General features: G+C 39.0%; 1 protein-coding gene across 10 annotated transcripts in view; it reads right to left on the bottom strand.

Annotated features, from left to right (window-relative positions):
• SCFD2 (sec1 family domain containing 2) overlaps positions 1 to 27,198 on the bottom strand; it is a 402,102-nt gene that overhangs the window by 221,590 nt on the left and 153,314 nt on the right. For all 10 annotated transcript variants that reach the window (XR_014263821.1, XM_082462256.1, XM_082462260.1 and 7 more), the window contains exon 5: positions 9,956 to 10,205. Coding sequence is in view for 9 of the 10 variants with exons in the window: in XM_082462256.1 (XP_082318382.1) it covers positions 9,956 to 10,205 (250 nt within the window). In the remaining variant the exon portion in view is untranslated. The remainder of the gene's footprint in view (positions 1 to 9,955; positions 10,206 to 27,198) is intronic.

The raw sequence follows: 27,198 nt of genomic DNA, 5'->3' as shown, positions 1-27,198 counted from the left end.
TCTTAGAAATCAAGAGGAAAAATAGACCCTATTATACCAAACAGTGTTACAAACCATAATAGAAAACAACAGTCTTTAAAGCTTTTGTTTTGTTTTGTTTCGGCAGCCCTGAAACAAGAAATCTGAAACACTAGAAATGAAGGTATATACCTTAATGAAAAGTCTAATACTGGAATGCCACAATAACTGAGAATCCATAAACTAGAACCAAGAGGGGAGGCAGAATCTTTTCTGAAATGAATTTTCCCCTGCATCCTGAAGTCCTCTTTCAGCTGAGTGAGTGGATTCTGCAGTCATGGTTTTGTACGCTGTCACCTACTGTAATGAACTGAAGTTTTCATTCAAGTGTGGGGGTAACATGAAGGGTGGCAATGAACTTTTAGGATCACCCTTCTAGTTACCACAGCAACATCCTTTGTCACTGGCAGTCCTCAAGGTCCAAGGAACAACTTTTCAAGGGAAAGATTTCTGAAATCTTGAAAACTATTTTTCAATTGAAATAGTGCCCGTAGGAGCAGAAATCTGCAGAAATGCATATTTGGTGAATTACTGAGGCAAAGCTGTGAGAGGAGGAAAGAATGCAGAGGTGACAGAGTAAAGGAAGCACAGGAGGAGAAATTCTCATTAGCTCCTCATCTTTTACAATTCTCTGTTGGGAAGTACTTTATATTTTACAAAGAAGACTGACTTTCTACAAGGCTGGGAAAGTACTTGACCAATGATGAAAAATGCTTTGTTTGAAAGACATACCTCTACTAACGTAATAAACAAAACGTCTATGCCTTGTGTTGATGGAGATGAAAGTTTTCATAATAAAGTGGCAGCCATAAATAGCAATAATAATTTTATATGGTCTATGTTTACCTGAACTTTTTCAAAAGAGGAAAGCTGTCAAAAATAAATCATTGCAAATAGATTTGTACTCTTGGTTGTAGAATGTGGCTTTGTCTTACTGAGGAGATAAGAGTAGATACATATGCTTTCCACTGGAAAGTAGACCTGAAAGTACCATAAGCTGCCTTCCACAAGCCATTGAAAACGAATTCTCAGCTCCTTCTCATCGAAGTCCTCTGTTAGATTTTCACAGGAATGCAAGTGGATATTGGTTGAAAGCTCACTAGACTATTCTTACCTTCAGTGTCCCTAAGAACAGTGCTTTCCAAACTGGACCTGCCTTTCCTCATTTATTATCCATGGTTGATCTTAAACAGGGCAAAAGAAAGTGGGAAGGAATAGAGAAGAAAAAACTCAGGAAACAAGATCCCTTAAAATCAAAACTTTAAAAAAGTTGAAGATGATTTTAAAAATCATGCTGCATCATGAAGGTAATTTATACATTTTATCCCAATCAATGTGAAGTTCAGATTATTCCAGTTAGAATAACAGGAATCCTGCCATTATTTTATGCCAAAGTTTTGGGAATTACATAGCAAAGGAAGCACAACTATGGATCTAGCTAGAAAAATACCATCTTCCCAGAATTTGAGGAGAACTTATGCACCATCCCTTCCACAGAACTGACTTTTCACACCGTAATATTTTAAAGTCCTCAAATGTCTTAGTAAAATTCCTACTGACACAAGTCTCAGTGTCAGTTCCCTGTGCTGGGAAGCTCTTCTCATGGGGGTGAGTCAGACTTGCTGGCTGGCTTTATTTTCCTGAGCTGTCTTCCTAATATTAAACCCAAAATTGCTTCCCAGCATTTTCCATCCAATAGACAGAGTTCTGTGGGAAGTCTACTTCCACTTAGATGGTATCTTTACAGAATCTATTTGGAAGGAAAACCTATGCTACTTCACTGGTAAACTCATGCCAGATTAAAATGTAAACAAATGTGATTTTTTTTTTCTTTTAGTTAAAAGAAGTCAAAAAAGGAGGTCACTAGGTCCTTTCCTTTGCTTTCTGACCGACCTGTAGTGTCTAATTTCATCTGCCTAGAGATCTTTCAGATTTCTAGTAAGTATTAGTTAGAGATTTAAACGCTTTTCTCTGTAATCAATACCTGAGGCAGTACCTAGTATAAAGATTGCAACCTGTATGCTGGGTTGTATACTAGATACTAAACTCTAGTATAAAGATGGCAACCTGGAAGCCTACAAGCTGAATTCTGCCCTTCAACAAGATCTCTTTGACTCACGCAGTGTTTTAGAAAATGAGCCAACTTTTTAAATTTGGTTAATTAAGAATATTAAAAAAAACCCTCAGATTCCTGATTTCTTGAGAGATTGGCAATATTAGACTCACGCTCTCCTAGAAACAATTAGAGGATCTCCAGTTTGACACAGTCATCACCACTCCCTATTGCCCCCTTTATTAAGACCGACTATCTTTTGCTAATTATCACTGTACCTTCACTGTTGTTTTTCCAAAACCTAACCTACTTTACTTATTTATATTAGTTGCTGGTCCCTGTAAGCATTTGAGTTTGAGACTCCTATTGTAACTCACGATTTCAAACATTTTTAAAGTATGGGGAAATCTTATAATTATGTTTTTGGTATCTGTTACCTAAAAGATACAAAGGAAAAATTGTATAGCTTCAGCAATATCTTTCAATGAATTTGTATTTTATAAATTACAATTATATCTACAAATATTTGTATATTTATATGTGAAGAGTAATACTGAATATATGCATGAAGCACAAAGCACACACAGAGGAGTGAACCTTTTGTTCTAAGTCCTAGATTTTCCCAGGGATCCATGAGACAAAGGTTGGGAATCACTGGTCTAGTAAAAAGAATTCTGGACTGGGAATCAGGAAACACAGTCTCTAGTTCCATTCTTGCACTGGATAGGCTATTGGTTGGTGATCTGAGGCAAATTAGTCAACCTTTTGGGGCACTGATTTTCTCTTGTGCAAAATGAATAAACTGGATAATTGTTGAGAACCTTTCCATTCATAAAACATAATAATATATGCCTTATGAGTCTTTATACCTATTACAAAAACCCAGGCAACTGGGACCTCCCCAAAGTGTACCTGGGTTTTACCTAAAGACAAAAGGTTTATTAGGGAGGGAACTGCCATGGAAAAAATGGAAACACAGGGAAAACTGCAACTCTACTATTTCCAAGTTTATATATAATTTTATATTCTCCGTTCCAAACCATGTTTGAAAAACTAGCAGTATATTTATGAGTAAACTGTCTTAAAGACAACTCAGCATTATAGATATATTTCATTTGAGCTCAGATATTTGGGGTATAATTTTTTAGGCATATAAGTTTATGGGCTCAAACGTACATATTCTTTTCAGATCAAAGGCAACACTGTTTACAAAAGCACTTTGAACACTATAGTATTATCTAGGATTATCAGATATTATAATGCTGTTATTACCTGATAGTCCCACCTGACTCCAAATCCTGTGCTCAGAGCCTTTACTCCACCACTGCCGCCCCCAGAGTTTCTATGCTTAGAGAGAATAATGCCAGATACATAGACATGTTCAATGAATACTGATAAGTTTAAAATATTTGTGCTATAAGTCCATGATACTAGCACACAATAGTGTGTTTTTTCAGTATATATTGTAAAAGAAAACTAATACTATAAATGCACCCGGGGCATCACTCCATCTCACAGTATATTATATTGCCTTAGAATTTCCTCTGTCAGGGAAGCCTATAATAATAACTGCAGCAAATTCAAGTTTCTTACGTAATGCCCATTCTCACCTTCTTTCTTTTAACAGAACCCTGACTTTGTTCATGACAAATATGTGCCCAGTTAAAAATATACATCAGATTCTCTAGTAGCCAGAGGTGGTCATGAAACCCAGTTCTAGGCAACGATTACAAGTCTTCTGGGTAGGACTTCCAGAAAGCTATGGTTCCCCTAACATAAAAAAGGGCAGACACCACTAGTATATTCCTTTTACTTTCATCCTTCCTCCCTCCTTGCCTAAAGCAGGGACACAATACATGGAAGAGGAGTGTCCACCTCATGACCATGATGATGAAATATACCGACAGGAAAAAAAGGAAGAAAGGGAGGAAGGAAGGAAGCCAAAAGGAGTGTGAGTTCTGCTGCCTGTCTCTGAACTTCCTGCCGAGAAAAAAATAAATCCTTATTTATTTTTATTTATTATTTAAGCTAATCTTGTAAATTTTCCATTACATATATCCAGGTACAATCCTAATATAATAATACAGAAATTGATAATCCCAAATTATCAACAGGAAGTAAAATAAGAATCTAATAAATATAAATTACAGTTTCTGTGGTATTATCATGCCTCTCTCTTGAACCATAGAGCTTTTAGATATTTTGAATCTTTCATTCCCTAGCATTACACTGAACCTAACTAAATAGATCTAGCTCTTAGTGACCTGATCTTTAAAGACACTATAAAAATTCAGGGACATAAATTAATGAGTAATATAAAAACTGTTTACCAAAAAAATTGTTTTCCAAGAGTTTTGGGTGTCAAAAACCATATGCAAGTTTTGTTTTTCTTTGCTTCCTGATTCCAGAGCCTTCTGACCAACATACCTTAGAGCACTGATTTGCCCTTAATAGTTTACCGGTGTGCCAAGCTGCTGCTTCGGTTCACAGGTCTTGCGGGTAGGGCCTGGAGTGATCAAGCCCCTGCTGCTGCTGGCCCCCGACCACACCAGCCTGTCCACTTACTCGGTAGACTCTGCAAACATTCTTACTGCCTGTGTGCAAAACTGCATGAAAAAGGCTGGGAAGCACTGCCCTCCATGACAGCTAGATGCCATCAAAATAATAACAGCAATGGAAAAAAAAATTACCTATTACAATGCTGCATGGATCAAAAATTAGCTCACACACATCACATCATTTTATTCTCAGCAAAGTCATGAGTGGTCAATAGGGCGCTTATATTTATTATCAAGGTTCAGAGATGGTAATGCGCCCACTAACACACACTGCTAGGAAATGACAGAGCCAGGACTTTTGAATCAAGGATTTCTGCTCTAAGCCTCTGCTCTTTCTGACATAGCTCCCTGTATGATGGCAGTCCACATTTGCACAGATCTTTGAAATGAGTGTTTTGATTTCATACTCTGAAGAAAGTTCAAATGGTTTTCCTTTGTTTTCTCTTGTGACTGCCATGCAACTACTAACATATATGGAAACTGATACTCTCTTTGAACTTAGCAAGACTGAGAAAGCACAACACTAAATGACACACTTAGGCCGTACCAATTTTCTTTTTACAACTCCCATCCCTGACACCCTGAGAGCCAACCCTTGTTATTTTGTGTGAGTAGAAAAGAGAGTTTTTGCCCACCACTCTCCCCAAGAGTACCTATTAAAAAGAAAATAATACGCTGCCATTGACCATGCTTAAGTTTTGCTTTGTTTTGCCAAACACAATTTCTCATTGCCCTTTCCATAAAAGGGAAGACTAGAGAGAAATGAAAGAAACTATCAAAAGTAAATTACACTTTTAACATATAAAAGGAAAGATGAATTTTAAATATAGGGTAATTATTGTCGAGAGGTATTATTGAAATAAAAGGAATTTAAGTTTGCTACTACTGTTTTAGAAAGCTAGACAACCAATAGATTTCAGTGACTAGATATAATATTTTAATTTCTTTATAGCAATGGAGGAACAAAGAGGATACATGCACCAAAACAGGAAGGTACGAGGAAACTCCTATAAGGAGCTATTATAGACAGATTCAAAAGCACAAGTAATATCTATAATATTAACCAAATATTAATTCACTATTCAGAAAGTGAGCATGCATGGCATAAAACAATAAGTTTAAGCCAGCAAAAGTTACAGAATACAATATGCAGTGGTTATGGAAGTGAGCCTGTGGCAGGTTTAGAATTTCATGTTTAAAGACATGGGCTCCAGATCCAGAACACCTAGGTTCAAATCCTGGTTCTATCACTTAGCAGTTGAGTGATGATAACATGCTTAATTTTTAGTACAGAAGAAGTATTGATTTCTTGATTCTATCAACAGTTAAGATTAGTAAAATTACAGCATTATATAAAAAGTAGAATTCTTATCTTGATTGCTTGTTTTCAATAGTACTTTTAAACTAAATCTCATCAACCACAAAATGTCCACAAGACATAGAGTAATTTCTGCCACCCAGTAGCAAGTAAGCTGAGATTATAAACTGGAATAATATAAGTGCAACACTGTGGGCAAGTTCATGGTAAAAGCCAAACTCACCTAGTTCCATGAAAGGCTAAGCACATTTGGAAGACAATTCAATTCTTCCAGTACATACTGCGTATTCCATCCTATTCTACAAGACTGAGTCACCACTGCCTCAACACTATCCTATTACTCCTTATCCTGAGATGTAGATTAAACATTCTCTTCAGCAGCTAACTGTAAACATAAACCCTACTTCTCAGGACACATGACTTTTCAACATACTTAATAAGGGGCATGTCTATACTGGCCAAGTAAAAATCTACCTTCAGAAATCAAGTCCTTTTGGTGTCCACAAGGTTTGATCAATGCATGTGTGTTCCACTGGCAAGCTGACTTATGTCAAGTCTAAGTAGCACATCTTATCCACCCTGTTTGAACTGTACATCCAAAGCTAATCTAGGGAATTCTTCACAGAATTAGAACAAAAAATTTTACAATTTGTATGGAAACACAAAAGACCCCAAATAGCCAAAGCAATCTTGAGAAAGAAAAATGGAGCTGGAGGAATCAAGCTCCTGGACTTCAGACTATACTACAAAACTACAGTAATCAAGACAGTGTGGTACTGGCACAAAAACAGAAATATACATCAATGGTACAGGATAGAAAGCCCAGAGACAAACCCACACACATATGGTCACCTAATTTATGGCAAAGGAGGCAAGAACATACAATGGAGAAAAGACAGCCTCTTCAATAAGTGGTGCTGGGAAAACTAGACAGCTACATGTAAAAAATGAAATCAGAACACTCCCTAACACCATACATGAAAATAAGCTCCAAACGGATTAAAGACCTAAATGTAAGACCAGACACTATAAAACTTTGAGAGGAAAACATAGGAAAAACACTCTTTGACATAAACCACAGCAAGCTCTTTTTTGACCCACCTCCTAGAGCAATGAAAATAAAAACAAAAAATAAACAAATGGGACCTAATGAAACTTAAGAGCTTTTGCACAGCAAAGGAAACCATAAACAAGATGAAAAGACAACCCTCAGAGTGGGAGAAAATATTTGCAAACGAAGCAACTGACAAAGGATTAATCTCCAAAATATAAAAACAACTCATGGAGCTCAATATCAAAAAAACAAACAACCCAATTAAAAACTGGGCAGAAGACCTAAATAGACATTTCACCAAAGAAGACATGCAGATGGCCAAGAGGCATGTGAAAAGATGTTCAACATCACTAATTATTAGAGAAATGCAAATCAAAACTACAATGAGGTATCACCTCAAACTGGTCAGAATGGCCATTATCAAAAAATCTAGAAACAATAAATGCTGGAGAGAGTGTGGTGAAAAGGGAACCCTCCTGCACTGTTGATGGGAATGTAAATTGATACAGCCACTATGGAGAACAGTATGGAGGTTCCTTAAAAAACTAAAAATAGAACTACCATATGACCCAGCAATCCCACCATTGGGTATATACCCTGAGAAAACCATAATTCAAAAAGAGACATGTACCACAATGTTCACAGTAGCACTATTTACAACAGCCAGGACATGGAAGCAAGCTAAATGTCCATCGACAGATGAATGGATAAAGAAGATGTGGCATATATATACAATGGAATATTACTCAGCCATAAAAAGAAAGGAAATTGAGTTATTTGTAGTGAGGTGGATGGACCTAGAGTCTGTCATACAGAGTGAAGTCAGAAAGAGAAAAACAAATACTGTATACTAATGCATATATATGGAGTTAAAAAAAATGGTACTGATGAACCTACCGTCAGGGCAGGAATAAAGATACAGACACAGAGAATGGACTTGAGGACACGAGAGGTGGGGTGGGAAGCTGGGGCGAAGTGAGAGTAGCATCGACATATATATACTACCAAATGTAAAATAGATAGCTAGTGGGAAGCAGCAGCATACAACAGGGAGATCAGCTCAGTGCTCTGCGACAACCTAGAGGGGTGGGAAAGGGAGGTGGAAGTGAGGCTCAAGAGGGAGGAGATGTGGGGACATGTGTATGCATATGGCTGATTCACTTTGATGTACAACAGAAACTAACACAGCATTGTGAAGCAATTATACTCCAGTAAAGATGTATAAAAAATAAATTTAAAAAAAAACAAAGCTAATCTAGGTAGGAATGTATACTTTGTATTATAAAATAAGATGTCTCCAAAATTTAAAGATACACTAAAATTTCCACAAATTCTTATTTTTTTTTACCTTCAACTGCTAACTTTACAAATTTTCCTAATATAAACACGAATGTACAGAAGTGTTTTTAAACATGAAATCACATTTAAAAGCAAGAAAATGCACTATCCTGAGCAATCATAAAATAGAGAAACCAATAAAGAATGAAATTCTGGGTCAATAAACACCTTGAGCGAATATCGAATGAACACTGACTGCCTGACCTCAATTCTCAAAATAATACAGTAACACACTAACGCTGCAGAAAGCTATCCAAACACCCTCGCTAAAACACACCATCTTTGTTGTCTGTTTCTGGAATTATGTGTGTTAAGAATAACCTCCAATTATACTCTCCTAGCGTTCAAATTGACTTTGAATCAAATCACTGTTCTAAGCTCTATATAAACCATATTAAGCCTTTCTAAGTCAATATTCATTTATAGCCAAACACACACATGGAATCACACTCAGTGCTGTACCTTAATGAAATGGGAACGACTCCCACAAGTTTTCCTTACGTAGATTTTAAGTTGGCAAGCAGGTTCCGTACTGGGCAAGGAAACGTTTCATTTCTGTGGGAAGTTCATTCGGTTTCCATCTTGTCAGGGTTTCATTTTCCATGACCAGACACAGGAAAGGTCAGCAGTGGGCACAAAGGAAAGCACACCTGCACGGGATGCTCAGGTGGACAGAGACACAGCCTGCTTCTGAGCAAGCTGGGTGCTTCCCCCAGGGAGGCAGGACAGGGGACAGGAGGAAGAGTCAGATGGTATGTAACCTCCCTCAGCTGAGCCTTCCCCAGTGGAGAGGTCTACATGCCCCACACACACATATCCATGAATGAATGGCAACCTGGTATGTTTTTAAAGTATCTACATTTTACATGTAAGTTTTAATAACTTCTCACTCTCAAACAGGCCCAGGCTCAATCCACACTACTAGCAATAAGCTTTACACAAAATATAAAGAATACTGAATTTGATATGAAACAACACAAATGAATATCTCCGTAAGTTATATCACAGTTCTTACTAGAAGTGAAAATGGTTCGATTTTAGGATATTTAATTATGTATTTCCCCCAAATCAACAGCCTACTTTACTGGGATGTTTGGGGATTATTTTGGATACTACCAATTAATTCAGATTCAAGATGAATTATGAGAAGTCAAAATATGAAACTATTCTTGAAAATGGCAATTTTCATCCTATAACATTGTACAACATCTTAGGGAAACAGGTTTTTTGTTTTTGTTGTTTAAGTTTGAAATGACAATCTCAAAGAGAATATGTCAACAGAAATCCTTTGAATAGGATGGATGCACATCATTTTATTTTTCCTTAAAGATATTACACCCTGTGAGTATTTTGCTATTTTAACAAGGCTTAGGCTCTAAGAATATGAATACTGACAAGCAACTAGAAGGCCACTTCACTACCACAACTGAAAAAAACAAAACAAAACCTACAACAAAAACCTCTAATCCTAAAGGCTGGCTAGCATTCATCAGGCCTTATGAAATTCTGAACAACTCTAATGAAGATGGTTACATTCTATTTCCAAATGCCTTTATTTTTAAATCTGTTTTCTGTATCGGTGATGTTTATGTCCTCTATTTGTGTTAAACACTCACCTGTGATTTTTTGCAGCAAAGGTGACAATTCAGACTCCTCACAAAAGACTTGAGCCAACGCTTTCTTCACTTTTTCTTCACCTTCACCCAGGTCTTTGTCCACTGAGAACTCTCCACTGACAGAATAAATATATATCAGGAGGACCAGCAGCTCTTCGGGGCTGTAGTCATCATTAGTCCTCTGGTTTGAAGGCTTAATCATGGGAAGCAGCTGATTTAACACAACAGACATTGTCGACTCCCCAATGCTCTGAAATAAAAGGGGGGAATAGGCACATATGTCAGTCTTGTACAAAGATGTAATTTATGCACTACATCAGCCCAAAGATAGCTTGCAAACAAGTCTGTGATGTTCACTGACTGGATTGCTTTTTATTTGTTTGTTTCTTGTCCTGGAGAGAATACTGCAGGAAATTTGGCATTAGAGCTGTTGTTTTGAAAGATCTAGTTCATAAAATGGCTAGTCAAGTTGCATACCCTTTTCTATTATCTTACATATTGCTTAAAGAAATAAGAGCCCATGTGTTTTAAAAGTAAAAGTGTAAGTACTTCAGATGCTAGAAATTTTAAATAAAAATAATATATTTGTAACATAATATGATTAAAAATAAAAACATGCCAGCACCTACATGCTGACATTCCTTCAGAGGAATTACTTTGGATTTTATAGCATATTCTTTTAATATTCTTTAAGGTGGCAAATATTAGTCAGAATAGATTTTTTTTTTTATAACAATGAAAAGTTATTTTCTGCTAAATCTGGTCAAACTGGGTAATGACACTTCAGGATATCTTTGCGTTAGTCTGAAGATAATTCACCTTTAAACTTTTTTAAAAAATGTGCTTTTAGATATTCCACCAATTTCCTGAGTGATATTTAGCAGAGAATTTCAAAATTCCTTTCATGTGATAACAGCATTGCATTACTGAGTTAGCTGCATAACTTCCAATGCACTATGCACATTTCTAGTACAAATTCTGAGGTTTTTGGTGAATAGATAAATCCCCATTTTAAACAATGTGATTTAATTCTACTTATAATCTAAAATAACCCTGTAAAATAAAACTCAACTATTTGTATTTATATTAAAATCAGGGGCCAAATGATCACGAGTTACAACTTTCACGTTATTCATTCAGAAGCATTCACTGAGCATCTACTATGTTCCAGGTACTACTCTGGGTCTGGGGAAGACAGCAGTGAACGAAACAAATCCCCTGCTATCATAGAGCTTAAATTCTAATGGGGGAAAACAGACAATTTAAAGCTAAGGAAGTAAAATATACAGTATTTTAAATGGTGGTAAGAGCTACGGAGAAAAATAAAGCAGGAATGAAAGATGGGACTTAAGGGTGAGTTTATGTCGGTAAATATGCACCATTTTATTTTTTAATTTTTTTAGACCATAGTCTTTTATTTATTTATTTATCTATTTATTTATTTTTGGCTGCGTTGGGTCTTTGTTGCTGTGCGCGGGCTTTCTCTAGTTGTGGTGAGCAGGCGCTACTCTTCCTTGCGGTGCGCGGGCTTCTCATTGCGGTGGCGTCTCTTGCTGCGGAGCACAGGCTCTAGGTGCATGGGCTTCAGTAGTTGCAGCACATGGGCTCAGTAGTTGTGGCTCGCGGGCTCTAGAACACAGGCTAAGTAGTCACGGCGCACGGGCTTCGTTGCTCTGCGGCATGTGGGATCTTCCCGGACCAGGGATCGAACCCGTGTCTCCTGCATTGGCAGGTGGATTCTTAACCATTGCGTCACCAGGGAAGTCCCTGCACTATTTTAAAGAGGAAAAGCCGTGTTAAGAAGGGAGTACTGGAATAAAGAAAGACCTATAGAAACTCTCTCTCTGAATGAAGTTGATGGCAAGCAGCTGAATGTGGTTCTGTACTGGGACGACTCCCCAAAATGAGCTTTTCAAGTCATTTCCACACCTGGGAAAATCTGGACATATCGTCTCAAGGTTAAGTTTCATAATTATATTTTTTGGTACACGAGAAACAGCTGTTACCATTTATTTCCACTAAAAATCTTGGATGTTCACAATGTACCAAACAAAAATAAAATGGAATGACTAAAGTACAAATGGACAAGAACAGAATGGAGATTTTACTGTTATGTGGTGACAAGACATGGTTTATCAAGTATAAACATACCCACTTCTCAAAGGAAATGGCTGAAAGGTTTGAAGGCATCCTAGGACTGTCCTATAGCCTCAGGAGTCTCTTGGGAGGAACTTTCAAGTGTTTGTTCTTTACTTTAAAAGCTGCCGGAAAGCAATTTAAAAGAAAGGAGCTGTGTGGCTGGCCTGTTAAAAGAAGGGCCATGGGGGCGGCAGCTTTCGCTTTTTATTTTTTACCCTATCACCAACTCCTTGGAAGACATTAAACAGATTCTTTCATTGCTTTATATCCCATTTCTAAAAAGCAGGTGTATACATCAAGTATCTGTCCTATAGGAATCCTCTGATTCTCTCCCCAGAGCAAAAAGATTTTTTTTTTGCAATAGTTATAAAAAGTAAAACAGGGCAGGGTAATCATCATAGTCATTTAAGAAGATTCACTCACTAACATCTGGCCATCAGAGCATCATTTTCAAGTTATTGATCTGTCACTGGAGAGCAAAATCCCTCCTCAGTGACACTGCAGCGGACTTCCATTGGCTAGCTCGTACCTCTGCACACCAATTTCTAAAATTACACTTTAATCTGCTTAATGCATCCGAAGAAGTTAATAACTGAGCTGAATACAAAGCCAAGAATACTGATTAGTCTTAAAGAGGCATTAGATATTGTGGAAATAAAGAGATTCCGTTTCAAAAAGCCAGATTCCAATCTTGACTGTTCCACTAGCTAGTATTTTAACCTCTTTGGATCTCAGTAAACTTCTTAGGATGTCTTCATCTCTAAAACTACATGATCAGACTAGAGGGTGACTGAGTTCTTAAGTCATAGTTACGCTAAGATCTCCATTTTTACTTTCTTCTCCCCCTACCTTAAAAAATTATCATTGGTGGTAGAAGGCAGTGAATCTCGCTGTTCGCTAAACAGCAAAATATATCAATAAACACTTGAAAAAGAAAAGCCTAACTATAGAAAGAAATGTAGATGCAGAAATATTGTAGATATGTGTGTAACATGGGCTGATATACATTCACGTATTTCCAAACTCTGTCCACTGAGAAGATCTAGAAGTAGTTACATCCCAGTAGCAATGAGCACTCCAGTGGTCAGATCTTAGTTTCTAATATCATTGTCCAATAATAGGAACCAGAGATCCTTGGAGAAATGGCTGATTCTAGGGATGGGGCAGGGAAAATACAAGAAGAACCTGGAATATCTTGTAGTGCTAGAAAGTAAGGAAGTCCTTAGAAAACAAACAAATGGGGGCATGTCAAAACGACACAAGAGACAACTGGGAGATCTCCCAGTGGTCAAAGCTGGAACGATTTGCACAAGAGAATAACTAAAGTAGTAGTAGTAATGGATTATAACCCAAAGTATAAAATAAATATGCATCACTCCACATTGGTATGAATAAGTGGTTGCATTAATTAATGTAGGAGAAGAGACAAACCTTCCTTAACAGAAGAATTCCAAATAACTTATCTACATAAGATACTTCTCCTCCTGGAGACAGAACTTAATCGCCCCACCTCTTAAGTGTGAGCTGAACATAGTGACTTGCTTCTAAAAAACTGTGTATGGAAAGGGGAGGGAGGAGTGACTTTACCTTAGTCAGAGGATCAAGGTTAACATCACCAGTGATAAGTCACATTGATATCACGTGTCCCAAATATGATGTGATGAGAATCGCACTTTACTTTTGCAGTATTCTTCTCCCAAGCCCATAACCCCATGACAAAAACATCAGATAAATCCTAATTGAGGGACATTCTACAAAATGCATGACCAGTACTCCCTCAAAACCGTCAAGGTCATGAAAAATAAGGAAAAAATGAAAAACTATCACACACCAGATGAGACTAAGGAAACATCATGACTAAATGTAATGTGATATCCTGGATGGGATCCTGGAACAAAGGACATTAGAGAAAAACTAGTGAAATCAGACTGAAGTCTGGAGTTTATAATTAATAGTAATGTACCATGTTGGTTTCTTAGTTTTGACAAATGATTGAGGATACACAATAGTGTAAGATTTTAACAGTAGGGTGAGGGGTATACAGAAATTCTCTGTATTATCTTGGCAAGTTTTCTATAAATCTAAAGCTATTCTGAAATAAAACATTTATTGGAAAGGGAAGAAGAAGGGGAGGGGAGGAAGGGAAGACAGTAAGAGACAAAGCCACATACATTTTGATCTCCTTTCTGTCAGACTGAAAATTCCAAGACAAATGATTTCAGCTCAGTATGAGGAAGAACTCCTACAACCAGAGTCAAGGTAAGAGACTGACTCAGGAAGCAATGAACTTCCCATCAAAGCAAAGGGAAGCAGGGTGATCTGGCAAGGATGAAGCAGAGAGAATCCCATGCCACCTTGGCTTAGAAGGTGAACTAGACCTTCCTAGTGCTATCCATAAAAGCATGACTCCAGACTGGATGCATACCCATCTTCTGATCTTCTCTGTTCTTAGAATGAAACCTCAACAAGAAGGAAAGAAAACATCCTAGATGAAACTTCCTAGACTGAAACTTTTTTAAAGGTAAAAGAAAGAATCTGAGGTGGATTAAAAATGAGGAGATGGGAGTAAGATTTTATGCCTGGGTTTGAATTCTGGCTGTACCACTTACTAGCTGTATGACCTTGGGTAAGTCTCAGTTTTCTCATCTATATAAAATGGAAAGAGTATCACAAAGGCCTGAATATCAAGCAGTCCCAAGCCACAGGCATTTTCATAATACTGGGACGACTGCTTAAACTACTTTGTGGTTTAAAATAGAGTAACCCCACAATGGGACAGTCTTTGTAAGGACTCAAACATAAGGGGAGGCCCTCTTTTCTGAGGGCTAATTCTAAGGAAAGCACTTTCCCTTACATTTGAGGATACACAATAATAGTTTTTGTTTCATAAGGTTGTTCTAAAGATTTAATAATAGGAGTCACAAAGCACAGTGCCTGGCACATAGTCCCTGATAACTACTAACTATTACTATTGGGTTGGCCAAAAGGTTCGTTCGGTTTTTTCCACAAGATGGCTCTAGTAGCACTTAGTTGTCTTTAACTTCATTCGAAACGATTTTGTTAGATTGTATGTGACAGCTGTCATATCAGCACACATTTAAAAAAGACTTATCAAATTTGGTGAATTTTTGTGTAGCCATTTTGATATTGAAGATGGAAGAAAAAAGCAACATTTTCGGCACATTACGCTTTATTATTTCAGTAAAGGTAAAAACACAACTGAAATACAAAAAAAAGATTTGTGCAGCATATGGAGAAGGTGCTGTGACTGATGGAACGTGTCAAAAGTGGTTCGAAGTTTTGTGCTGGAGATTTCTCACTGAACGATGCTCCACAGTCGGGTAGACCAGTTGAAGTCGATAGCGATCAAATCGAGACATTCATTGAGAACAATCAACATTATACCACGCGGGAGATAGCCGACATACTCTAAATATCCAAATCAAGCGTTGAAAATCATTTGCACCAGCTTGGTTATGTTAATCGCCTTGATGTTTGGGTTCCACGTAAGTTCAGCGCAGGAAACCTTGACCCTATTTCCGCATGCAATTCTCTACTTAAACATAACAAAAACGTTCCATTTTTAAAACAAATTGTGACGGGCGATGAAAAGTGGATACTGTACAATAACGCGGAATGGAAGAGATTGTGGGGCAAGCGAAATGAACCACCAGCAACCACACCAAAGGCCAGTCTTCATCCAAAGAAGGTGATGTTGTGTATATGGTGGGATTAGAAGGGAGTCCTCTATTATGAGCTCCTTCCCGAAAACCAAACGATTAATTCCAACAAGTACTGCTCCCAATTAGACCAACTGAAAGCAGCACTCGGTGAAAAGCGTCCAGAATTAGTCAAGAGAAAACTCATAATCTTCCGTCAGGATAACACAAGACCTCATGTTTCTTTGATGACCAGGCAAAAACTGTTACAGCTTGTCTGGGAAGTTCTGATTCATCCACCGTATCCACCAGACATTGAATCTTTGGATTTCCATTTATTTAGGTCTTTACAAATTCTCTTAATGGAAAAAATTTCAATTACCTGGGAGGCTGTAAAAGGCACCTGGAACAGTTCTTTGCTCAAAAAGATAAAAAGTTTTGGGAAGACGGAGTTATGAAGTTGCCTGAAAAATGGCAGAAGGTTGTGGAACAAAAGGGTGAATACGTTGTTCAATAAAGTTCTTGGTGAAAATGAAAAATGTGTCTTTTATTTTTACTTAAAAACCGAAGGCACTTTTTGACCAACCCAATACTACACAACTGCTACTACTACTGTTGCCTACTACCCCACTGACTCCCTTCTTACCCAGCAGAAGTGATTAAGATGCTTGGTAAGAGAATGAAATACCTTCCAGGAATAAGAAGTTAGCAGTCTCAAAGGAGGCAGGAGCAGCCTACAAATACTGGATGTGTAATCACATCTTGGAACTTAACTGCAAAGTTAGTCAAAGGTTAAAGGCAATATAAACATTATTAAACACTGCCATTAAAAAAGCACACAGAGTAAACCACAACCAAAGGGAAAAAAATGGCTTCTTTATAAAGTACCAGGGATTAAATTTCTCATTCATTTTGATATAAATGGGCTTACTAGTAGGAGGTGGAAGACTGGAGCTGTGTCTGGAATGACAAAAACTTTTTTTTTTTTTTTTTTTAATTCTGCAGACTGGGGCTTCTGTTATTTTTGAATGAATCCCCAGTAACTCCATACAAAAGGCCCTCTGTAAAATGCATGTTGTCTTTAGAAAAGCCAACTTTGGGGCTGAATTAAGACACCTCTGCAAAGTCAGAGTCAGTCTCTGTGCTGGTGACCTCTGCAGGCATGAGGTGCAAATGGGCCATATGTAATGTGGCTGCAGAGCAGGCCGGTGGCTCCACACCTGTTCCTCTGGAATGCAGAGCCTGCAGACACGTAGGGGAACTCTAAGCCACTCGAAAGTGCTGCTCTGCAGAGAACCCATCTCTACAATTCCTCCAAGCTTCCGCTCAGTTAGCGGGTGCGGGCTCAAGGGGTGCTGCCAGGGAGTGCCTAAGGCCCTTCTGCCCCAAATATCACTTGTGTGAATGGCCTTTGCCATTCTTGCATTAATACTTGCCACAAGGCCTTAAATTCCCATAACTAAAGCCACTCTGCTTCTTTGGGGAATGGGCTTTACATGCCCCAGGGAAAATGCAAAAATGTAACTTGGTGTGTATAAGGATAATAATTGTTGCTCTCATGCATTCATCATCAAATATTTATTGTGCACATATTATGCGCCAGACACAAGATTCAAGGAACTTACAGGAGAGCGGGGATAGGAGCAAACAGTCATGATGATGCAGTAAATAAGTGCTTTAGTAGAGGTATTCATTTACTTTGGAAATAGAGCAGAGCAACACCTAAATCCTCAAAGAGGTGGTACCTCAACTGAGTCTTAAACAATCAACATCTAATATCAGGGAGAAGCAAAGCTCTGAGAAATGAGTGGTGGGATAGGATCCTTCGTTCCTTCCTTCAACAACTATTTAATACACACTAAGTGTGTGGTAGGCAGAATAACACCCCCTCAAAGAGACCTACATTCTTGTCCCCAGAACCATAAGTATGTTATATGACCAAAGGGACTTTGCAGATGTGATTAAAGTTACAGAACTTGAGATGGGGAGATTATCCTGAATTATCTGGGTGGGCCCAATCTAGTCACATGGGTCCTTAAAGTAGAGAACCTTTCCTGGCTGTGGTCAGAGAGAGACACAATGATGAAAGGTCAGAGAGAAGCACAGTGCGTGTTTTAAAGATGGAGGAAGGGAGCCATGACCCAAGGAATGCAGGGGGCCTCTAGAAGTTGGAAAAGGCAAGGAAACAGATGTTCCCTTAGAGCCTCCAGAAAAGAATGCAGTGCTGCCGTCACCTTGATTTTAGTCCAGTGAGACCAGTGTTGGACTTCTGAGCTACACAATTATAATGTAGTAAATTTCTGTTGTTCTAAGCCACTAAGTTTGTGGTGATTTGTTACAGCAGCAATAGAAAATTGATGGAAGTGGTTTATGTGAGATAGGGCATGTGAAGCTCTGCATCCGGCCCATAGCCCAGTCAGAGAACCTGGTAAAAAGTAGGGCTCCATAAATACCTGCCCAATGACTAAACAAACAAGCAAGAGCAAGCATGAATTGGTTCCTGGGTGGTACGTATTCCATCCGTGCCACTAGGGGACCAGTGAGTGCCCTCAGGGTTGTCAGAGAAAAGGAAGGCACAGAGACACACCAAATTTAAAATTTGCTACTTAATAATTTGCTCCCTAATTGGCTATTTAAATTTGCCTAGAATTAGTCCAAAATCATGCAATTGCATAAGCCAATATTTATCAGGCCCAGGATAATCATAAAGGACAGTGAGTTTCAAAGTGTGAGCCACAGACCTGAGACCCCAGAGACCTTTTCAAGAGGTCCACAAGGTCAAAACTATTTTTATAAAAATATTAAGGCTTCCAACACCTGTTCTCCTCAAGATTGAGGACTATCAAAGAAAAGGGGGGATCGCAACTGAGCAGGAGGTCCCTCGGGTACAAATTCTTTCCACGTCCCCTGTTTCTTGTTTGTAGGAAATAGGCTTCATTCAGCCTCCTTGACCTTCCCTGAGTTCCAAGGGGCAGGTTCAAAGAATTACTAATCAGGGAAGGGAGGGAATACAGAAACAAGGGAGAAGCAGTCAAGAAACAATAGTGCAGCCTTGGGTAAGGGTCCTGGTTCCTCCTCAAGGAATATACATAACAATATCTTTGAACTCTTCTGCAGAACTAAGGCCTCTGCCCAGGTGGAGGATGGTAACTTCAGGCTGAGCACAAGATTCCTGGAGCATCACCCTGATACCTCCCCACCAACAAATCAGAAGAAAGTCACACACCCTGCAGCCTTCATCCCCAACTTGGCCTATAAAACCTTTTCCCCCAAAACCATCAGGGAGTTCAGGGTTTTTGAGCACAAGTCACCCATTCTCCTTGCTTGGCCCTGCAATAAACCTTCCTCTGCTCAAAAAAAAAAGAAAGAAAGAAAAGAAAAAGAACAAAAAATACTAAGGTATTCTTTGCCTTGTTGACATTTGCACTAATAGTACAAAAATAATGGTGGGTAAAAGTACTGGTACGTTAACACAGATCAAGGAGAGAGGCTCCAAACTGTGATAACACTGCATTCGTGAGCACTGTGCTATGTACTCACAGTTGGAATTTTTTAAAAAGCCAGTTTCACTTAAGAGTGATCTCGATGAAGCAGTGAAAATTATTAATCTTACAAAATCTCAAAGCTTAAATAAATGTCTCTTTAATATTCTGTGTAACAAAATAGGAACTATGCATAAAGCGCTTGTGCTATATACTAAAGTACAGTGGTTATTTTGAGGAAAAGAACTCGTGCAAGTATTTGAGTCATAAACTGAATTGTTCCTCTCATGCAATATCATTGTTACTTGAAACAATTTCAGATAGAAAAATTATAATTAAAACTTGGGTATTTGGCAAACATTTTCTCAAAAATGAACAAAGTGAGCCTGTTTCTTCCAGGAAAACAACTGACATATTTATTGCCAATGATAAAATTCTGGCTTTTAAATTAAAATTCAATTTTTGGAAAACTTGTATCTGCCACTGCCAGATTCTCTATACTTAAAGACATTTCTGACGACATCTACGGCGACATTAAAAATGTGATTTTTTTTCTTTGAATTGCACAATGAAATGTGTCAACGTTTGGAAGATCTGCATACCTCAGTGAGCCAATGTTGTCCAAATGACCCATGCATGATGTAAGGAAATCGGGCATAGGCAAAAGATCCATGCAAAATGCAGGATAGACAAGTGGATTTTAATGTAAAAGAGTACAGAAAGCTCACTGATACGCTTTCCAATTCCACATTACAAATTACCTTTAAGAAATTACTACTTGTAGAGTCAAGGTATGGTATAAAACACAATATCTGCAAACATGAAAAGGCGATCAAAATATTCCTCCCTTTTCCAACTACGTATCTGCATGAGGCTGGATTTTCTTCAAATATTACTTCAACCAAAACAACATATGGCAGCATATTGAATGAGGAGGCAAACACAAGAACCCAGCTGTTTTCTCTTCAGGGAGACATTAAAGAGATTTGCAAAAATATAAACCAATGCCATTCTCACTTTTCTGTTTGTTTTGGAAATACAGTTCTTTTTTCATAAAATATATTATTTATGTTAGCTTGTAACAGGCTTGTTATTATTTTTAAAGGAATTGATAAATAAATATTTTAAACTATTCTCAGTTTTAATTTCTACTATAGTAAATACTAATATTTACTGATTTAAGGGATGTCACATCCTAAAAAGAAAGCTCATTATTTTCTACGGTCTTTTCCCCTTCTCATGCAACATAGGTCCTTTAAATCAGAGCTTCTCAAAATTTAATGTGCATGTGGATTACCTGGGGCTCTTGTTAAATGCAGATGCTAACTGACTAGGTTTGGGGATAGGGCTTGAATATTCTGTATGCCTAATAAGTTGTCAGGTGATACCAATGCTGCTGGCCAGTGGACCACATTCTGAGTGGCATCTGGACTGGATCACTCAACAATTTCTAGACTGCAGTGTGTATGGGAAACAAACCATCCTGTTTGAGTCACTGTATTTGTGGATTCTCACCTTAATCTGAATACTAACTAATATAACTCATAAATCTACATCTCCAGCCAAATTTCTCTCCTTTGCTTGCTGCCCATACAGTCAACTGACTATTGGACATCTCCACTTGTATTGAATATATCTCATCTGCAAATATAATTCAACATGTCTAAAACTGCTATGAAGATTTCTACCTCACTCTCTGTTCTGCAGTCTGTATACCAGACTGTTGTGTGGTACCATCATTCTTCCAGTTGAACAAGACAGAACAAGACAGAAACAAGACTCCAGTTGGAGTCTATCACAGCTTTCCCTCGTCCCTGCCACATCAAATCAGCCACCAAGTCCTGATGATTTTATATATGCCTTCCTCTACCTCCTAGGTTGCAACTACTATTATCTCTAGTCATGATTTATCTCATTCTGAACCAAAAATTTGATCTCCTTAAAGTTATTTCATGGTTTCCACTGTCTTCAAGATAAAGCTTTTACAGGACACATGCATTTCTTTTAGCTTTGTGACCCTAATTAACCGTTCAACCTCATCCATCATGAATCCTTTCCTTACAGGCTACATTTCAGTTTTGCTGAACTACTTGCATTTGCCTCTACGCTTTTGTACATGCTTATATCCCTGCCTAGAATGTTTTTCCCTCCTTTCCACTTGGTCTCACAATTCAACTAAAACATTATCTCCCTCGACTTTCCCTGTGTGTTAAGTGTGCCTACTTTGTGATCCCTGAAAAGACTCTACTTCCCTCTACCATGGCTCTTATCACCCTGAATTTAATTGTTTCTTCATGTCTAGCCCCCTTCTAAGACTGAAAAATTCTTGATGGCAAGAACCTCATCTTACTCCTAATGGTATCTCCAGCTCAGTCCTTTGAACATAGTTCAAAAGTATACTCATCTCTACAATGAAGTAGTTGACATCAGAAAAAGAGAAATGAACATTTACAAGGATATAATTAATGATTATTTCATTTAATCCTCCTGATTACCCTGTAACATTGGGCATTATTATTTCACAGGAAGAAACTGAGGTTGAGAAAGGTGACTTGTCAAGGGCGTCAGCTGATGAATAGCTGAGCTGGGATCCAACTTAAGACTGTCTTCCTCCAAAACCTACATCTGATCCACTACACATTTCCTCTCCAGTGCTTCCCAGTCAGAGGGAAATCAGAGTTTGTGGGGAAGAGGAATCCAGAGCCTTGAGACAGGCTATGATGCTAGGATTCGGACTGGGACAAATCACCAAGGGAACTCAGCAAATAAGACAAGTCAGACAGAGCAAGAGCAGCAGTAGACCAACGTCAGAGGCGATCTACTGACTTACAGCTCTTTAGAGTCCCCAAGTAAGGTAGATGACCGGCCCCAGAACCTCATTCAAGGTTAAAAATCTCTGGTGGAGAGTTATGTACTTCCAGTCACAAATGCTAAGGCAGAATTTCTCATTCAGGGTGTCTCCATGCCATGTTTACCCTGTACCCCACTAAGCCTAAGAGACAGCTGACTGGGGCTCAGGGCAGCCAGTGCCACTGGGCCAGTGGCTTCCAGTCCTGTGTAGCTGTCAACCCAGTGTGTCCTTTACAAACAGCATAATTTTCTATGTATACCTACAACTATGTAAAAAAAGGATGGGACATGCTGAAGAGATATGCACAAAAAGGAATCAAATCCTGAAGTCATCAAAGAGGGTGGAAATGGTCTCCAGGAGCAGCTAATTTAAAGATGGTAGACTGGGACCACGGCATGGGCTTCAGATGAGAAGCAGCAGGAATAGGGTGGTAGATCAACGGTGTGGAAGTTGAACAGGCTCAGTTCCCTTAGCAAGAGAAGTGGGAAGAGGGTAAGACACAAGACAGAGAAGGGCAAAGATCATTCAGGGCCACATAGCCCATTGTTAGAACCTTTGTTTTTCTTCTGAGATGAAAGGGGTTTTGAACAGAGGAATGGCATGATCTATGTTTTAAAAGGCTATCACTCAGGCTGTGGTGAAGAGAACAACAGACTTTAGAGAGGCAAGGAAAGCAGAGACAGGTGAAAACAATCTCAATAATCCAAGCAAAAAAAAATGGGGCTTGGACTGAGATAGGCACATTGGAGGTGGTATGAATTGGTTGAATGTGGAAATATTTTGAAGCTAAAGCCTGCACAGTTTACTGATGGATTGAATATGAAGTATGAGAGAAACAGAAGAGTCTAGAATTATTTCAAGGTTTTTGAAGAGGTTCTGAGTAGGAAGAGGCGGTTCAAAGGAGATAACAGAGGAGGCAGAATTGGAGTGAAATGTATGAATAGGACAGATACAAATATTTCACAAAGGGGGATGGATGTATGAGCTCAGGACAGGCAGAAAGGGACCAAAATGAATGGCAGGATTCTGGAGAGAGCAAAATAATGTCATAGACAAGAAAGTTGGAAGAATGTATCAGAAGACAATAGAATAAGCAGGCGTAAGGTAGCACAATGAGGCTGATCTCGAAGTATGAAAGTGTTTCCTAAAATTTATCCCTCTAAGGGGCACTTGGAACTTGCTGGCACTCTGTGTCTGTGGAGCAAACGATTCCCTGGCACTGGGAAATGGTGAAATCCTCAGCGGAAGTAAAGACAGATTCTACAAACTTTCTCTCCCACAGAAAATGCCCATGAGAGAAAACCTGTAGTAGAATCACACAGTGAAACAGTACACAGCAATGAGAATGACCTCCAATTTCATAAAACAACAATATGGATGAATCTCACAAATAAAATGTTGAATGAAAGAATCCATAACAAAGAACGTATTATACAATTCCATTTATGTAAAATACAAAAGCCAGGGAAAACTATCTATGTTTTTAGAAGTTCCTACCCCTTGAAAGGAGGGAGTAACAGGGAGGAAGAAAAAGCAGGGCTTCCAGGGTTGCTGGTCATACTGTATCTCTTGACTGGGTGCTGATGACACAGATGTTTTCAGTAAGGAAGAATTCATTGAGTTGTACTTTTCTACAGTATTATATTTTACTTCAATAAAAACTTCTTAAAATGCCATTATACCGGGCCACATTTCCTGCATCCTGGGAAGAACAGAGCTATCTATTTAGAGTTCTTATTACAAATTAGCATTTACCCAAAGCAAGAGCAGGAAAATATAAGAAGCTTACAGGAGTTATCAAATTATCTAATTTGACTGCACTTACCTTCAGCTACGGGTAAAGGCTAGGGCCTTGATTTCAGAGAAAGATGGAAAGAACAACTTTTAAAGGCTGTTCATTTTAAAACACACATATGTTTTAGGGGGGATAGAAACTTTTTTTGTAAAGTTTTTTTCCCCATCTCTTGGGAAATGATGTTACGCTGTGCTTCAAACAGAACTGCCAAGTTTAAGAGGCCCTTTTCTGTACACAGGCCAGCTGGGCCTTAAGTTGCATGAAACGAGGGACAAGCTACTTCTTCAGAGAGCAGAACAGAACACCACAGGGAGTTGGGGACCGTGCATCCAACAAAATCTCCAGCCATTTGTCTTTATCTGGCCACCTTTAATGATTTAAGAGCCCTCTCTGTCATGTTATCGTCAATCAATTACAATGATTGAGCAGTATCTAAAAAAACCAGAGTTTTTAAAATGCAACTATCCGTGACCTAAATTTCCTGCTGATTCTGTTGGCCCCAGGTTAGGCCAGTTTGTCTATCATCAAGGGAGCCAATAAAAATAATAAAAACAGGTCAATGCTGGGCTTTCTGAAGCCTGTATAAGAATATTCACACTCCTCCAATCAGCGCCAAGCCAACATGTCCACTCTTTGCTTGAGCTCTCGATAAATCCTGTTCTTACTAACAAAATATCCCATAGAATGTATACGTTATCTAAAAATCCATTTTTTTTCTTCCTTGCTTGCTTGCTTTTTAATCTGGCTAAGCAACAATTTCACAGCTCTTAACAGGCAACTGAAAATGATGTCATTTTGTTGACTCCAGCAAAGGAGTGCCATTTTGGCAAATTAGGGGATATATGAGAAGATGAAAATATAAATTTTAGCTATCTTAATGGAGAATGTGATACTGCACTTCAAAGCCTGTGAGAGAATTTGAATTCCAGGATCCACAGAGCAAAGCAAAGACTACTGAATGGGGAGGAAAGAGAAAAATGTAGGGCAGGGTGGGAGGGAGACACAAGAGGGAGGGGATATGGGGATATATGTACATGTATAGCTGATTCCCTTTGTTATACAGCAGCAACTAATACACCACTGTAAAGCAATTATACTCCAATAAAGATGTTAGAAAAAAAAAAAGTGCAGTGCAGTCAAGGGTAAAAGAGGCCAGCTTAGAGGTTGCCTGCGAAAACCACAACAATTATCTTAAGTATTATTTCAAAACATTTTGTATCACTTGACAGGAAGTAAGAAGGAAAGGGCGCTGCACTGTCCAAGGCCTCAAGCCCCTTTAGGAAAGTGACCAGCAACACAAAAATTCTACTCAGCAACAAAGCACCATTCCTCACATCCACGACCTGCCTGCAGAAACCCGTGAGCTGGGTGGCACTGGGACAAGAACTCAGAGCTTCTTCTCCCAGAAGCACCCAGACCATAATTTCAGCAGGCTGGGCCATCTTATTCAGAAGCAATTCTGGAACACTCTCTGCTCCAGAAGGGAAGTTTGGACAAACTCCAGAAGACGCCTAAGTGCCAGATTGGAGACACAGAGGCACAATCGTGAAGGCAGCCAAGTTGACTTGAGCGCTCTCTCCTTTCCTTTCTCTGACCTTGCCCCTCCCTTTCTCCACCAAGTACTCAGAACTCACTGGCTTCTTCCTAGCACCAGTGAATGAGCCATTCCTCCTCTAAGAAATGAATGACTGGATGGCCGAACGCTTCCAGGAGAATTCTGCATTTTAAAAGAGGAGAAGAAAGACAGAATCTAAGAGGAAGTGAGATGACTCTTTAATGATTAAATTTCTGGTTCAGTGGTAGCTGGGCAGCAACCACCTGTCATAGAAAGTCTTTCTAGAGCTCCTCAAGTCACATTTTACCGAAATTAACTAAATGCCCTAGTATAGATTCAGAAGGTAAGTATCTCATTTCCTTAAAGAGACAGTATGAAAGGGTGTGATTTAAGTCCCACTCTACCATTTAAAAGGCATTTAACATCTCTAGGCTTCAAGGTCTCGGTAAAAAGGAGGATAATACCACATCCCTCACCACAGACTTTTAGCTCAGACTCAGACTTTCATGGAATATCAATGAGATGAGCACTTTATAAACTATAAAGCAGTTTGTACTTGCTTTACTACTACATTTATTACTACTTTACCACGTTCTTCACCAAAGCCATGTTTCTATTCAGACAGAGGCCTGGGGTCCCAGATGCACTTATGCACCTCCGAAGATTCAGCTGCGCACTGCCCTCCACCACCTGGACTTGGCCACTTGTTGAGCGGTGTGCTTACGCCACTGCTACACTGCCTCATCTCCACGCTGTCAACGCTCTCAGGCTCCCAACTTGATGGCTCCCTCATCGCTACCTAGTGGAGGCCACACCAGCAACATGCCCACATCCAACCCAACTAGTCCCGTGGAGGCTCTGGCCTCCCTCTTGGTCACCCTGAGAACACCACCTGAAAGAAAGGGCAGTTAACACTCCTTATAATAAACTTTAAGACCAATGAAAGGCAGGGGGACTGGACAGAAGTGGCATGAAGTCTTAACCTAGCTCCTCCCCTGCAAACAAGTACAAGCAGCAAGAGCGCTACATACAGCTACAACCAGCTGTGTTTCTTGGGAGGCAACGGCCAGCTCAGTAATGCACCCTCTTGTATCTGCTTTACTTCCTTCCTTGACTCATTTTCCTTTTCTCCTCAGTATTGCTGCTCTGCAATTCCACCTTCTTCCCCTTTTAAAGCATTTTCCTATAACTTTTGCCTCAGACTCTGTTTCCTAGGAAAACAAGACAAAGATAATTAGAGAGGCCGCAAAGATGAATTAGGCAGTAGAGGGTCTTGATATTGCCTAAGTACTTACAAGTACTTGATATTGCCTAAGTACATATCTAACACTTGATAAGTGTTAGAGAGAGAGAGAGAGAGAGAGAAAGATGTGGCCACAAGTGTATATTTTTAAAATTTTTGGAGGAGAAAGTCCTTGAGGAAAGGGGAAATCTCTGTCTGTGCTTCTGTAATCAATGAAAAATAAACATTAACCAGTGTGATGAAAAAAAGGATCTAATTGTTACTTTAAGACTGATGGCATTTTAGTCCCGGGGAGCTTTGGAGTGCAACGAAGTCTATACTCCTTGCACTGACGTGTAAGGCCCTCCAGGATCAGGCTTGCCTCCCTCCCCACCTTTACCTAGTACCACTCCTCTTCCCACCCTCTTCCTTCAGTCTGTTCTGGCCACGCTGGTCACCACCATTCAGTTCAAGAGTCAGATCTGTGAACAATCTGAGTAGAAAACTCAATGTTAGACAAGTGCTATGAAGTACATGTTA

This window comes from Balaenoptera physalus (genome assembly GCF_965194825.1).
Source record: "Balaenoptera physalus genome assembly, chromosome: 5".
Classification (NCBI taxonomy): domain Eukaryota; kingdom Metazoa; phylum Chordata; class Mammalia; order Artiodactyla; family Balaenopteridae; genus Balaenoptera; species Balaenoptera physalus.
The sequence above is the reverse complement of the archived record's forward strand: the minus strand, read 5'-3'. Positions and strand labels throughout refer to the sequence as shown.